General features: G+C 41.5%; 1 protein-coding gene across 3 annotated transcripts in view; it reads right to left on the bottom strand.

Moving 5' to 3' along the window:
• Positions 1-4,215: 4,215 nt before the first annotated feature.
• tacr1b (tachykinin receptor 1b) overlaps positions 4,216-16,165 on the bottom strand; it is a 29,471-nt gene continuing 17,521 nt past the window's right edge. For 2 of the 3 annotated variants that reach the window (XM_076986518.1, XM_076986519.1), the window contains 3 exons: positions 14,712-14,908; positions 14,399-14,574; positions 4,216-4,934 (listed from right to left, as the gene is read on the bottom strand). In XM_076986518.1, the coding sequence (XP_076842633.1) occupies positions 4,855-4,934; positions 14,399-14,574; positions 14,712-14,908 (453 nt within the window). In that variant the 3' untranslated portion in view covers positions 4,216-4,854. Of the gene's footprint in view, positions 4,997-14,398; positions 14,575-14,711; positions 14,909-16,165 lie in introns of all 3 variants that reach the window. The other variant, XM_076986520.1, reaches the window with a different exon arrangement.

Below are 16,165 nucleotides of genomic sequence, written 5' to 3'. Positions count from 1 at the left end.
TGTGTCAGTGTGTGTAGCAAACATCAGTTAAGCAAGCAAGTAACCAAATACAGAATGGGGTGATCGTTTCCCGATAAACTACAGCCAAACATGTCTTGCAGTGTCCTGCAACCCACCACATACTGCTTCCTGGGGCCCTTCTACCAAAAACTCTGGTCTGACAAGTCTACAGGTGAGGAACACCTTAATGTTTCTACAAACTCAGACATTCCAGGAAACCTACTTGTGATTAAATGTGATTAAATGGATGTCATTACCAAAGTCATTTACATTTGTATTTACGTGTGGGTATACAGACAGGCCTGTGCTTTGTCCTCACATACTTCTATATAGTCCTCTGATTGTGGAATAAATTCTTAAATACTTTATAAAAAACAAAAAAAGTCAACATGTAGCATCATAATAGTGACCTTGCCAATGGCCTTTGTGACCAAGACTAAAGAGGTATTGATGCATTGGCCATTCACCCTGGTAATTTCCCCACAGAGGGCTTTTAAATAAGTAACAGATGGTTTTAAGCTTAATGCATTAATGAGAAGCCCCATGCCCTTAAAGGTTCTTGCAATGAAATCACTGTGGAATCACAACTGTTCTGCAGCAAAAGCTTTGAAGGTCTCTCGTATGTGTAGTGCTGTGCAAATGTAAAATGGAAAGATGTTGCACAATATGAATGCTTTCAAAAATAGAATTGATAATAGTTTGTCAATTAATAAAAAGTGATGGAACAAAAGAGAAAGCTACATCAAATCAATATTTGTTGTGACTACTTTGCCTTCAGAACAGTATACATGTTTTATAGGTTCACTAACACAGTTACTGAAGGATCTCAGAAGGGAGGTTGTTCCAGACATCTAGGAGAACTACCCACAGGTGTTCTATAGATGAAGGCTTGCTTAAATCTTTGTCTCTTCCTGTAATCCCAGACAGACCTGCTGATGTTTAGATCCAGGCTCTGTGGGGCATGATCATCACTCTAGGACTCCTTGTCCTCCTTTATACTGAAGTTCAAAATTCTTCCTAAATTATAAGAAGCAGGTCGCCAATAAACAAAAGCTGTAAAATAAAAAACACTATGAATGTAACAAGAGCAAACACTGTTCTCATTCCCAGAGGTGGTCTTTGCATAGAGGCGTGGCTAGGCAACTGCCTTGGGCCCCTCCCACTGCAGCCCACTGTAGGGGCCCCCTGACTAGCTGACTTATTTCTCGCATATTAATGTTGATGGGCCCCCTAGGTAAATTCGCCTTGAGCCCCCAAATTTCTAAGTCCGCCACTGCTCATTCCCGCACCGCAGCCCGCACCACAGCACTTGTCGTCAGCCTCTTGAATGTGGGCTTAGCCAGGCCTCATATAAGTGAATTTTGTCCACTCATAAATACCCCCCTACAAAATCCAGATGCTGCAGCCAACGGCGGAGGATGACCCAGATCGTCGGATAGTGTGCAGAATGGGTGACTCAGCAACTTCAGATAAACCCCCATTTTTCCTATGAGGTTTTGCTCAGTAATTGTAATATTCCTGCTTGTAGTGGTTGTGCATAAAAGATACTGAAGACTCTGAAGTAGTACTTTGATCAAGCATTACTGTGACGGGGTGCCAGCAGCAGCAGACGCGGTATACAGTGCCGTGGTTTCATTAATATCCATGCTGGGCGGTCGGAGTGCTCTCGGTGGAATGAGAAGATCAGTGTGATCCAGCATCTCTCTTCAGATGCTGTAAGCTCTTCCCTTGCCGGGGTGAGTCCAATAGCATCCTTACTTTATACAAATCCGCCTTCCAGCATCCTAGGGGGAGGAGGCCCAGACTCCTCCTCGTCCCTGAGGGGTCCCCTGGTCACATGCTTCAGTGTGGACACATAAACGACGTGAGGCAACACAAAGCGCAGAAGGCGCAGAGTCACTAAACTTGGCTTTAGGGAAGAGTTGCAGCAGAAGACGTCACGAGTAGGCTTACTCCTGAAGACACAAGGAACAGACTTGCAGGTCTTGTGGGCTTAAATTAGGGTGTAAGGCTGATGAGGGATAGGTGCAAATAAGTGGGTGAATTAGACTGTGGGAGTGAACGGGAGGTGGAGTGAAGTGGAGTGGGCGGCTCCCCTGCGGGGCTGGCTTGGCCTACCATGACGTTCTTACACCAAGCCTGTTAACATACTCACTACTAGTTTGCTGATTATGTATAGTGATTGACTCCAAAAAAACAAACAAGAAACACACAATAATTATTCAAATCTACAGTGATGAAGCACAAAAATGGTGAGAATAGAAGCACTGATTCTGGTTGGACACAAGCCCTCACAGGATTGACTGAAATCCTCACTGGATTGATCTAACATGGTTTCCTCACATGGTACTCTGTCGGACAAGGGTGGAGTGCCCTTTCTGGGTCGGGAGTGAGTCCTTGCCTCAAGTGGAGGAGTTCAAGTATCTCGGTTCTTCTTCACAAGTGAGGGAAGGATGGAACAAGAAATTGACAGGTGGATTGGTGCTGCGGCTGCAGTATTGCGGACGCTGTACCTGACTGTTGTGGTGAAGAGAAATCTGAGCTAAAAGGCAAAGCTTTAATGGTCAATCTATGTTCTGACTTACCTATGGTCACAAGCTCTGGGTAGTGACCGAAAGAATGAGATTGGGGAAGACCCAGGACACATTGGAGAGATTATATATCTCGGCTGTCCTGGGATGCCTCAGTATCCCCCCAGAAGAGCTAGAAGAGGTAGCTAGGGAGAGGGAAACCTGGGCCTTTTTGCTTAGGCTACACGACCCGGACCCGGATAATACAAAAATGAACATGTAACGTCTTATTAGGTGTAATCTACAGTTAACTGTCTTCAGCAGTTGGCCAAATGTTTTCATCCACATCACATCTGATGTTGGCCCTGGCCATGCACCTGGGATAGAAACGCTTAGTATGCCTCAGCAGCCGGCATCCATTGCATCCAGAAGGGACATTTGGTCAAGGGGCCGATGATCATACACCTTCCACCTCCAGACTTAAAACATTTCCTCAGTGGGGTTGAGGAAAGACGAGTAGGGCAAGAGGAAAAGGGACATCATTTTTTGGATGGTATATAAACCAGTTTGTGATGCAGGGTATCTGCACATTTTTAAATCTCAAATTCAATGACTTTTAAGACCTTTTTAATACCTCTCACAAGAGAAAATAATACTATTACTGGGGATGCAGGTGTGTTCCACATCGTTGACGGGGGGGGGGGGGGGGTTGGCGAACGAAAATTGTTGACGTTGTTGAGGCCGTATACTCCAACGCTAGGAATCTAGCACTAGGACCCTGGAGCGTTTTTTTTCTGCAATCGCGCCAGAACAACTGAACAACACACACTTATAATAATTTAATGCCTCCCCTCATAAAATTCCAGACATTTTTAGGCCTTGAATATGGAAAACTAAATTTAAGACATTTTAAGACTTTTTAAGGACCCGCGGGTACCCTGGTGATGACTGTGAGTGAGAATGGTGGAATGCTACATTGTCCCAACACAAATGTCCTTGTGTTTCCCCAACCTGTTACCTTTCTACTTCTGGAACCAGTTGTTGGTAGAGTTCATTCAAAAACGAAAGAAGGAGATCACTGTTATAGGAATCAATCTGGGATTTGTGAAGGACCAAACCAGCACTTGAGATTGCAGGACAAATTGTGATATTTGATCTGGTAATGACTCAGTACATTAATGTACTGCATTTTATTTCACTGATCTGTATGTGCAAAACATGTGTATTACAGTAATAGCTTTTCACCTGCCTTTGTTTTTGCTGACCTTTACATTTTATGCATGATTTTTAAGGTTTTGAATCTTAGGTTTTCATTCTTGATATGCTGTGTGTATAGAAAATGTAAGCATTGCAGAAACATGTTAAATGACAGCATTTTGTGCAAACACAACATGAATTGTGCTAATTGTATAGCCACTGAAGACTGATGTTGTGTTCACTGTGTTTAGAGTTTTGCAAATGTGACTACAGATTGGACAAAAGGATGTTAGCAGTCGTAAAAAACTGTAAATTGCACAGCTGGCCAAAGCATCCTGTGTCTCTGAAAATAGATGTCAGTTCTGACCTTCACTGTCACTGTATCACAATGCTTGATAGGTACTGGGCTGCAAAAAGGTCTCTATATATGGAATGATTTATCTTAGCACAAATATTATAAAAGACACACTCCCTCAGACAATACAACAACGAATATATTGTTCTTTTATTCAGCATATTATGAAGTAAATTATTGGAATTCTAGTATAACATACTATGATTAGACAATAGCGAGAGACTTTCAATGGTCAATACTATACATTACTTTTTATACCTTATATGGCAAAATACTTAATCTAGTAATAAGATTCATTTCACAAAACCTCCACAAAACAAATACACAAAATCTTTGAACAATTATTCCATATAGTGTCTGATACACGTGAAAATCTGGCCTTGTACCTCACAGATGACATTTCCTAAACATCAGATTTTCACATACAGTAACAGGATTCTTCAGAACTAAAAACCCAGTTTAGTGGCATTTTGAAGAGCACTCAACATATACAAAAGAAAAAGCACAAGACAAACTGTCCTCAGTGACACAAACTAGGTCCAACTCTCGCAGCCCAAAAAATACATGCATGCTGGGTAGTGCAGAGAAAGGCATAGCTGATACTGAGCTGGGTAGTGTGATACAGGCCTAGTTGATACTGAGCTGGGTAGTGTAATACAGGCCTAGCTGATACTGAGCTGGGTAGTGTAATATAGGCCTAGCTGATACCGAGCTGCTTTTGCATGAAGCAATTCGAACCAATCAACACCCACATAGCTGATTATGTGGCCACCAAGATAACTCAATAGCTCCTTATGATGGAGGCTCTGGTGATTGTGCAGCTGGTGAGCAGTTCAAAGGGTGTGGAGTTCTGATGTTGGCGCTTTGTCCTGCTGTAGACATCAAACACATGCTCACATCTGCCCAGGTGGACCTATAATTTGTGCCTGCACAGCTGTTAGAGGCAGAAAAGCAAGTGCACACAACAGCCCACTAAAAACAAGCACTGCTTTTATACAGACACACACACTTTCAAAACAGACATAGCACAAAAGAGCACGACACGAGACAGACAGGGAATTCAGCATCACACTGTATAATTAGGTTATGTTGTGAATGAGAATACTCAAGATGGATGCCTGAACATATGCGTCCAGATAAATGTCAAACAAAGTCTTTTTAATCTTCACTTCTCATACTGCACAGTGCCTACACTTCTCATTACTGTGCCGTATAGATATAAAATGAATCATCTCTTAAATGCCACCCGCAGAAAAAGCAGCTAATGTGTTATTAGTATGCAATATTGCTATTAGTGCACAATGCTGCTATTTGTGTGGTGGTGTTAAAATAGGGAACAATGGAACTCATTAGGCACACAGATTACCAATGGTTCCTGTCTGATTCTTCTTTGTTATAATATAAAACGCATGCAAATTTATGTTGATCTGTCATACATATGTACAGTATATGGCAATGTAAGCATTGACACAAGGAGATCTTGGAAGTTGCCTTGTTGTTGCACTCTTTCTTACTGTACTATATATACACCTTGACCAGAGGGCCAACTATGTGGACAATTCCTATTCAATGCACTGACACATTCAGACCAGTAATCCGAAAGAACAGGTGCAAAACATTCGACATTGTTGCCTCTCCACAGTCAGGGCCAGAAGCCTTGATGGACAGCTGAGCAGTCGCTGCCAAGGACAAGACTCAACAAGCTCAGCGGATTTTGGAGTGAAAGAATACACTGTGTAAAAATGAGGTGCTACATAAAGGGCACTGCCTAATCTGCCTTTCTGTGTCCCCACACTGCATGCTAGTGTTTGAGACCCCAGATAACACTACGTTCACAATGGTATGTTAATGTATATGGCTTGACACAAAAGCATATGCATACATTGGTCTATTAATAAAAAAGACTTTAAAGCTTCCTTTTCATTCTCCTGGACTGTAAAATTACAAATTGCCAGAGCTTCCTCTGCAGTAATATTTAAGAATGTTAGTGATTATGATAAGTGTATTAAATAAGAGTACTACAGTTTTTCTCAGTCGATTTGGTTCATTTCTCACATCATGATTTACATTGGCATCACAACTAGTGCATTTCTCAAAACAGTTAGTGCAAACAGCAAAACTCAATGAAATACAGTACATGCAAAAGCAGAAACTTCACTCTAAATTCTTTGGTTTTGCCCCAAAAGCAAATATTAGGTCAGTCAATTTGTCAGTGCCATCAGAATATTTAGTCTGTGTGCCATTGCCTATGACCAAGACAGTCAAAATACTTAGTCATGTGGTCAGCTGTGATATCAGCAGTGTTGCAAATAACAGCGTTAAAAATAATGGCGTTATGTAACGGCGTCATTTTGTCAGTAACGGGATAATATAATTAATTACTTTTCCTGTCGTTACAACGCCGTTGACATTACTGGTCATTAAAAGCGGTGCGTTACAATATATTGATATATTACAGTTTTTCTCAGTCTCTTTGGAACATTTCTCAGATCAGAATTAGATTTCTTAAAACTACTTGTTCAATTTGCGCATCATCTAGTCACTTGTGCACATCAAATTGTCATTTATCACTCCTTTATACAAACAGCAAATTATGTCGAGCACTATAGCAAATGATTCTGTACAACTGTCGTCTGTTTCCCAAATTCTTAATCACTTTTGTCATGCAAATCATAATATATTATACTTTTCTCTACTAAACTGACCTACCCCACCAAAACAGTTAGCCATTAGTTCATTGTATACATCATTATAATCAAAATAGTTAAGCCAGTTGTCAGGACATAATAAGCCGATTTTATACACTTCTAGTAGACTTTTTTGTAAATATTGTTTGAACTGATGATTAGCTCTCAGCTGAATTATGACTTTTACTAATGAAGGGGAGTGTTTGATACTCTAGATCAACTAATTATCAAGCAGTTTTCTGAAACTACTCTAAGGTGCATCTCATGAACCTTCATTTGGCAAGCATATATAGACTACTGTAAGCAAAACACAGTTCTACAATTTCTAACAATGGAAGATCCACAAAGAAATGACCAGGATCAACAGCCAGAAGTAAGAAGAGCAGTAGGAGTGTGTGGAAGGGGAGTAAGAGCAGTAAGAGTGTGTGGAAGGGGAGTAAGAGCAGTAAGAGTGCGTGGAAGGGAAGTAAGAGCAGTAAGAGTGCGTGGAAGGGGAGTAAGAGCAGTAAGAGTGTGTGGAAGGGGAGTAAGAGCAGTAAGAGTGCGTGGAAGGGGAGTAAGAGCAGTAAGAGTGCGTGGAAGGGGAGTAAGAGCAGTAAGAGTGCGTGGAAGGGGAGTAAGAGCAGTAAGAGTGCGTGGAAGGGGAGTAAGAGCAGTAGGAGTGCGTGGAAGGGGAGTAAGAGCAGTAAGAGTGCGTGGAAGGGGAGTAAGAGCAGTAAGAGTGCGTGGAAGGGGAGTAAGAGCAGTAAGAGTGCGTGGAAGGGGAGTAAGAGCAGTAAGAGTGCGTGGAAGGGGAGTAAGAGCAGTAAGAGTGCGTGGAAGGGGAGTAAGAGCAGTAAGAGTGCGTGGAAGGGGAGTAAGAGCAGTAAGAGTGCGTGGAAGGGGAATAAGAGCAGTAAGAGTGCGTGGAAGGGGAGTAAGAGCAGTAAGAGTGTGTGGAAGGGGAATAAGAGCAGTAAGAGTGCGTGGAAGGGGAGTATGAGCAGTAAGAGTGCGTGGAAGGGGAGTATGAGCAGTAAGAGTGTGTGGAAGGGGAGTAAGAGCAGTAAGAGTGCGTGGAAGGGGAGTAAGAGCAGTAAGAGTGCGTGGAAGGGGAGTAAGAGCAGTAAGAGTGCGTGGAAGGGGAGTAAGAGCAGTAAGAGTGCGTGGAAGGGGAGTAAGAGCAGTAAGAGTGCGTGGAAGGGGAATAAGAGCAGTAAGAGTGTGTGGAAGGGGAATAAGAGCAGTAAGAGTGTGTAGAAGGGGAGTAAGAGCAGTAAGAGTGTGGAAGGGGAATAAGAGCAGTAAGAGTGTGTGGAAGGGGAGTAAGAGCAGTAAGAGTGCGTGGAAGGGGAGTATGAGCAGTAAGAGTGTGTGGAAGGGGAGTAAGAGCAGTAAGAGTGCGTGGAAGGGGAGTAAGAGCAGTAAGAGTGTGGAAGGGGAATAAGAGCAGTAAGAGTGTGTGGAAGGGGAGTAAGAGCAGTAAGAGTGCGTGGAAGGGGAGTATGAGCAGTAAGAGTGTGTGGAAGGGGAGTAAGAGCAGTAAGAGTGTGTGGAAGGGGAGTAAGAGCAGTAGGAGTGAGTGGAAGGGGAGTAAGAGCAGTAAGAGTGTGTGGAAGGGGAGTAAGAGCAGTAAGAGTGTGTGGAAGGGGAGTATGAGCAGTAAGAGTGTGTGGAAGGGGAGTAAGAGCAGTAAGAGTGCGTGGAAGGGGAGTAAGAGCAGTAAGAGTGTGTGGAAGGGGAGTAAGAGCAGTAAGAGTGTGTAGAAGGGGAGTAAGAGCAGTAAGAGTGTGTGGAAGGGGAGTAAGAGCAGTAAGAGTGTGTAGAAGGGGAGTAAGAGCAGTAAGAGTGTGGAAGGGGAATAAGAGCAGTAAGAGTGCGTGAAAGGGGAGTAAGAGCAGTAAGAGTGCGTGGAAGGGGAGTAAGAGCAGTAAGAGTGCGTGGAAGGGGAGTAAGAGCAGTAAGAGTGCGTGGAAGGGGAGTAAGAGCAGTAAGAGTGCGTGGAAGGGGAGTAAGAGCAGTAAGAGTGCGTGGAAGGGGAGTAAGAGCAGTAAGAGTGCGTGGAAGGGGAGTAAGAGCAGTAAGAGTGCGTGGAAGGGGAGTAAGAGCAGTAAGAGTGCGTGGAAGGGGAGTAAGAGCAGTAAGAGTGCGTGGAAGGGGAGTAAGAGCAGTAAGAGTGCGTGGAAGGGGAGTAAGAGCAGTAAGAGTGCGTGGAAGGGGAGTAAGAGCAGTAAGAGTGCGTGGAAGGGGAGTAAGAGCAGTAAGAGTGTGTGGAAGGGGAGTAAGAGCAGTAGGAGTGAGTGGAAGGGGAGTAAGAGCAGTAAGAGTGCGTGGAAGGGGAGTAAGAGCAGTAAGAGTGCGTGGAAGGGGAGTAAGAGCAGTAAGAGTGCGTGGAAGGGGAGTAAGAGCAGTAAGAGTGCGTGGAAGGGGAGTAAGAGCAGTAAGAGTGTGTGGAAGGGGAGTAAGGAGGTATAACAGAGGGAGAGGTAGAAGAGGCCATGGACATAGACATGTTGCAGATGAAATAAGGGCCACACTTATAGACCATGTTGTCAATCATGGCCTAACAATGGCTGAAGCTGGCCGAAGGGTGCAGCCAAATGTTGGGAGATCAACCGTGTCCTCAATAATCCAAACTTTTCGTAGAGAGAACAGGTGGGTAATCCAAATAACTCTATAATGTAATACTTTTATGTTTACAGTACACACTAACACTTCATATTACAATTTTACATATTTTCTAAAAGTATACTCAACTCAGTCTTGTGTTTGCCTTACTACTTGTGTACCACACAGGTCTGCAGGGCTACCTCACAGGGGTGGCAGAGGTCCCCTTTTTACACCTCAGCAGGAGGATGCCATCTGTGAAATTGTCATAGCTAATAATGCTATTAGACTTAGGGAGATCCATTATAGACAACCATGACATCTTTGTAAACATACAGTCAGTAAGCATCTCAACTATTGACAGAGTGCTTAGAAGAAACCAGATGAGAATGAAACAGTTGTATCATGTACCATTTGAAAGGAATGGTGACAGAGTGAAGCAGCTTCTCTGTGCAGGTAAATCATCATACAGTAACTACCCATTTCAGTAAATAGTTCCTTGTGTAATGATGTAAATTGTGTAATGACAGTAAATTTGACTAACATGTACATTTGATGTGATCTTCAGTGAATTCTGTTCCTGTAAGATTATAACTTTATTTTGTTTTTGTAACTTCTGAAATGTAAAGTATAATGGAGCTGGAATCAAGTGAGCAAACTCATCAATTCATATACGTGGATGAGGCTGGCTTCAACCTGACAAAAGGCAGAAGACGTGGTCGAAATATTATTGGACACAGAGCCACCGTTGATGTACCTGGCCAACGAGGAGGGAACATCACTATGTGTGCAGCCATTCCAGAATTGGGTGTACTAACTCATATTCCCACTTTAGGGCCATACAACACACAGCATCTCGTCACATTCATAGATACACTCTACAGGGATCTCATCCCAGATGGGTATATGGCTCTAAATGACCATGAAAAGGCTCCAGATTTACAAATTATGTAACAAATTATGTGGTAATTTGGGACATAGTGAGATTCCATCATTCAAACATCATCAGGCAATGGTTTGCAACCCATAACAGGGTGCTGATGCTATTTCTCCCACCCTATTCCCCATTCCTGAACCCAAATGAGGAGTTCTTCTCCGCATGGAGGTGGAAGGTTTACGATCGGCAGCCTCATACTCGGATGGCTCTGCTGGCTGCCATGGATGCAGCATGTGATGACATCACAGTAGAAGCTTGCAGAGGCTGGATTAGACGTTCCAAAAGATTATTTCCACGCTGCATTGCAAGGGAAGATATGCGTTGTGATGTGGATGAGAATATGTGGCCCAACAGACAAGAATGTCAGGAGGTATAGAAAACAGCACTGTGATTTGCACTGTACAATGCTGCTTGTTTCCTAGGTTAAAATTTCTGAACATTTTATTCTTTGTGCAAAGTAATGTTTTTCCAGACTTGTCTTTTGTTTGTTTATTTTTTGATGACATGATCCATCAATAAATTTCTTTACAAAGAATGCATCAATGGATTTCTGTCCATTTTCTTACAGTCATGCTCCCATAAACAGTAATGTGTAATTTTATACTGCTAAAATTGACATATTTTTTGCTTTCTCCTTGCTCAGTTATACTTTTGCGTCTGACCGTAGCACTCGACTCCACATGCTGCACGCGAACCTTGAGAGCGGGGAGCGCGTTCACGTCATTCTTTGCAGTGTCCTCCGTAACGATATGTGATAAAGTAAAGAAATACCCCTCAAAAACAGGGGACAGAACATTTACAGGAAAGGAAGGAACAGGGGAAAGAAAATTTTAATGTTGCATTGTGTTCCAGGTTTGAAAGTGCTGGAATTTTGGCTAAAGTAGCCTACTTTAAAATGCTTAAACTTGTAATAGTATTTCGTTTCACAACAAATAGCTGTGTTATATTACGTTTTCAAATACATTTAAAAATAATACAAATGCAGCGACACAAACGTAATGTAAGGATATACATAATTTAAATGCTAGGAGATACATTGTTACTGTTAAAAATGCATTAACAATAAAGCGAGTATTGGAAAAACTCATTTTGCTGTTGTATATAACTACTAAAGTAACTTGTAATCTAACGTAGTTACTTTTAAAATAAAGTAATCTGTAAAATAACTAAGTTACTTTAAAAAGGAGTAATCAGTAATCTGATTACTTTTTCAAGGTAACTAAGCTATCACTGGTTGTCAGTGTAACTTTAAGTCACAGTGCAGACTAAGTATATTCTGATGGAAAATAGCTTTTGATTTCAAGAATGATGCACATTCTGTGGCATATCAAATGAAACAATACAAAATACAATACGTTACAAAATACAAACTTACACAGAACACAAAGTTACACATCACTGTATGTGGGAGACTGATAGAAAGAAATTGGACTGGAATCAAATTTGTACAGCAATATTGTTCGCACTGCAATTTGTTGACAAAAACAAATCTGATTGAAATTCAGAAAAGACATGACAACTGACTGAAAAAACTGTAAAATTAGAAACTTACTCTACACATTCAAAATAACATGAGCACATACAGCCTCCTCTTGTTGAGGTGTAAAAAATGGAACCTCTGCCACCCCTATGACCTAATCTTGATATCCTATATGGTATAAGAGTGCAAAAATGCAAAACAAAAAATTGAATACAGTAGGGGTGGGAATCGTTTACTATCTCACGATTCGATTCGATTCAGATTTTGGGGGCCACAATTCAATTCAAAAATCGATTTTTGATTCAAAACAATTTTCGATTCAAAAAACGATTTGATTTATAAAAATGTCTGCTTCAGTCTATAAAATCTGCATGATCTACTACAGTCTGCTTTGCAAGACAGAATGACAAATACAGAAAATGAAGTGTCTTTCACATTTAATTAACAAAAATTAAGTGCTTTGGTAAAATAAAATGGTTTTTGTTGTTACCAAAATTCTTGAGGTTCATTTTGCGAGCTGTCAGGGCTGACTTGGATGCAGTTCCCCCAGCCGTCGCTAGGGGCACCAGAGTCAGTCCCAGACTAAACCGACGTAACCATACGTTCTCAGCCAGTCTCTGCTTTCTCTGTGATTGCTTATCGTTTAATGGTGTCTCGCCACCTCTCTTTTATGCTTTCTCTTTACTTATTCGAGTATCTCATGCGTCGCTTCCTGACCCATCTCAAGTTTTCCCAATCCTGTATGTCTTCCTATCCGTTTTGCCTTTATTTTTGGGAAGGGTTTTATTTTGCTGCAGCGTTTTTTGCCAGTTACTTCTGCTGGTGTCCTTGGTTTCGTTTTCGCGTTGCATTTATCCGCGCTGTTTTTTAGTTACTGTTGTTGTTTTGTTTCTTCCTCCCGTCTCACTACGGTTGAGTGTTATTTTTCACGCGTTGTATTTTCCGCATTGGTTTTTTGTTTCTATTTACTTCGTGCCCTCACGGTTTTGCTTTCTATTCTCTTGCGCGTTGAGTCTTCCATGTTGTTTTGTTTGTTCGTTCTGGGTCGCTGTGCGCGTTTCCCTCTCGCTAATACATGTGACGAGTGTCACGGGGGTGTTTGCGTGTGTCAAACCCTAGACGTCAGATTGGCTACCATGTATGTGAATCAAAATACAACCATCAGTGCAGATTGACAATAGCCTGTCATTCATACACTACTTTTTAAGGTCATGCGATCTACCCACACTTCCTTCGCAAAATTCCGGACGATTTTGAAATTCGTCTCAAAAGTAGGATATGTCCGGGAAAAAGAGGACGTCTGGTCACCCTTATTTTAACATAATAAATAAGTAATATAGGATCACATAACTGGATCATTTTGTATTAAATGGTGCTGTAAAATGTGAACTGCTCAGCTCAGTTTATCCGTAACCGATCGGGGGAGGGGGGGAAGCACCATTGAATTTGTGCGGAGAGGACAAGCAACATGCTCCCAAAAATGATCCTGTTCAATTATAAAGATTATGCCTTTGTGAATAAAAGAAGAACTGCGACATGCAAGACATGTGGAGTCAGGATAAGAGATGGAGATGCAACCACTTCAAACTTTGTTCGACATTTGAGGCTGCACAAACTAAAGTAAGTCTCTGCTATGTATATTTCACATAATGCTATAACGGTTAACTAGCTAGCTGGGATGTGATAACTCAGGGGTCAGAAATTAACTTTTACAAGGGTCCACATGAGCAACTTGACTTGTGTCAGCGGTCCGCACCAACGATCATTCGAAAGCGGGGGGGAGGGGGACTGACGCGAGAGGGGGGGGGTGTAGGTGAAGACGACGACAATTGCGACGACATCTCACTCAAGCGAACCGAAACACTCAATCGCCTAACGTTAGTTAGTCTGACTAACTTAATATACTACTAATCAACTGCATCAGTTGTGTTAAATATTGAAATTACATCTGGTGACTTGACTAGGACTTGAAGTTTAAGACTTGGGACTTGACTCAAGACTTGATTGTATTGACTTGGGACTTGACTCGAGACTTGATTGTGAAGACTTGAGACTTACTTGTTACTTGCAACTTAGTGACTTGTTCACATGTCTGATCTAACCTTCACAAATTTCCTTTCTTACTGAAACTGAATGTTCTCCTGTGAACAATTTAATCAAATTAAGATAAATTACTCAAATGTAACAAAAATAAATAAATGTAAAATTATGCCTTAGAGATTATGAGAACATGTTCAGCACGACCTAGGCGATGATCTAAAGACTAAATGTTTTGGAGAGTAAGACAATTCAACAGACGATCTGTACACTGTACACATTTTGATAAACATGACATAAGAAATTGATAATGCAAAATTATCATTGTCCATGAGCATTTGCAAAATGTGAAACACAATGAGAAGTGCAATTAGGATGTGCACAAGTGACAAGGAGATGAGGAGATTGAATGAACAGTTTTGCAAATTTCAATTCTGATCTGAGAAATGAACAAAATCGACTGAGAAAAACTGTATTGTGACACAGCAGAAGACATGCCTGTATATCAGTCTAAGCCCCATGTTTCTGAAGAACACTGGAGATAGTATTTCATAAACTTCTGGAGGAGGTGTTGGAAGTGAGGTCTACCGAGAACCGGGCTTGGCTCACCTGAGGTTCCCTCTCCAGGCGACATCACCGTGGAAACAGTGGTTTCCATGCGGCTAGCATGGTAGAAGCTGACCTGGGTCTGTAGGTGGTGAGTTGACTCGAGTTCCAGACCTTCATAGGAGCCCTCGGGGGCGCAAGGACACCAGAAGAACGCTCGCTGGAATCCTACTCGAAACCTGCCAGGAACATGTTGTATAAACTCTCCAGGCCTACAGTTGTTTGGTATACATTACTGTAATACTACACATGTAATGCTATTGTAAAGTGCATGAAAAATATATCCAAGCACATATTTCTTTGCTGTTGTTGGTACCTGTCATTAAGGAGGCAGTAGATGATGGGGTTGTACATGGTGGAGCTCATGGCCAGCCACATTATTCCCAGATACACCTGCTGGATGAAGCGCTCCTCAAACAGGTGGGGCAGAAACTCATGTACCAAGAAGTAGACATGAAATGGCAGCCAGCACACAGCAAAGGTGCAGACCACAACGATCATCATCTTCACTACCTGATAGGACACCAAGACAGGACGAGGAACAGGGCGACACGGTTTGAGGATGAATACTCTATTGGTTTGAAGATTAATACTCTATTGGTTTGAAAATGAATACTATATATATATTGTACTAAATTTTAAGTCGCTCTGGATAAGAACGTCTGCAAAATGCCCTAAATGTAACTGTAAAATTGATTTGAAGATGAATACTCCATTGCAATTACACTGCTGTATTGGGAATATGTTCTATGACACAGGGGTGACCACTTGATGTGATGTGCTTGAACATTTAGCATTTTTACCAAAAACATTTTGCTATTTTTTTTACCCAACTTATTGACACTTAGTGGATTACATAAGCACTGTGATTCATAAAAAAAAATCTGTAGTGAGTGATCTTGGTCAGGGGTGAGTTTCCTAAAATGTTTATAACTTCATAGCCTCGTACATTCTTATATTTATGAGTGTTTCCCAGAACTCTTGGTAACTAACATCGTACTTAAACTTGTAACCTAAGCACTGTAAAAAAATCTTTGTTTGCTTATGTTCTGTGAATATAAAAATTTATGTGGGCAAAGCATGAAACATAAAAATAGTTACTCCAAAAACAAAAAACGAGTTGTGCCATCAGCTGCTGCATTTTTACCATTCAACTTAATATTTTGTGTTCAGTGAATGAGCATTATGGTTCTCAGTCAACATGCCAAGTCCAAAGTAAAAAACTGTGTTGGGCGAGCAATAGTGGTAGTGGTGAAACTAATGCGCATGCTCAAGAGAGACAATTTTCTTGGCGCCTTCTGCACCAAAACTAAAATGAAGACCCAGCATTTCACCATTTATCTAGAGGACTTCAAACGTTCACTGAGTGAAGTTAATGTGGATCTTTACTAAGCTAACACAGCTAACTTGGTGGTGTTTGTTGAGTTTGAATTTTGAACTAGGTCGTATTTCAACATATTTTCCAAACGTATAGTTATCAAAACTAGAGCTAAGCCAACAAGTTGTTTTTCAGTGTTTCAGTTTGCTATGAGTTTAGTAATGTTAGTGTTAATACTGTTGTGGTTGGCAAGGACAAGCTACCGATTAACGGTTAATTAACCGTCACGCGTTAACTGTCCGTTTGGAATTTAACTACCTCGCGTCGGCAAACTGTTAGCATGTGGACTAACGTTAGCTACCTAGCTAGCTAGAACTGCGTAGTAATTAAGCATTTGCTGAAGCCCAATCGATTTCTAATTAAGTACTTTTTTTGATACTTTTTCCAACCAC

This window comes from Brachyhypopomus gauderio, unplaced genomic scaffold (assembly GCF_052324685.1).
Source record: "Brachyhypopomus gauderio isolate BG-103 unplaced genomic scaffold, BGAUD_0.2 sc47, whole genome shotgun sequence".
NCBI lineage: Eukaryota > Metazoa > Chordata > Actinopteri > Gymnotiformes > Hypopomidae > Brachyhypopomus > Brachyhypopomus gauderio.
The sequence above is the reverse complement of the archived record's forward strand: the minus strand, read 5'-3'. Positions and strand labels throughout refer to the sequence as shown.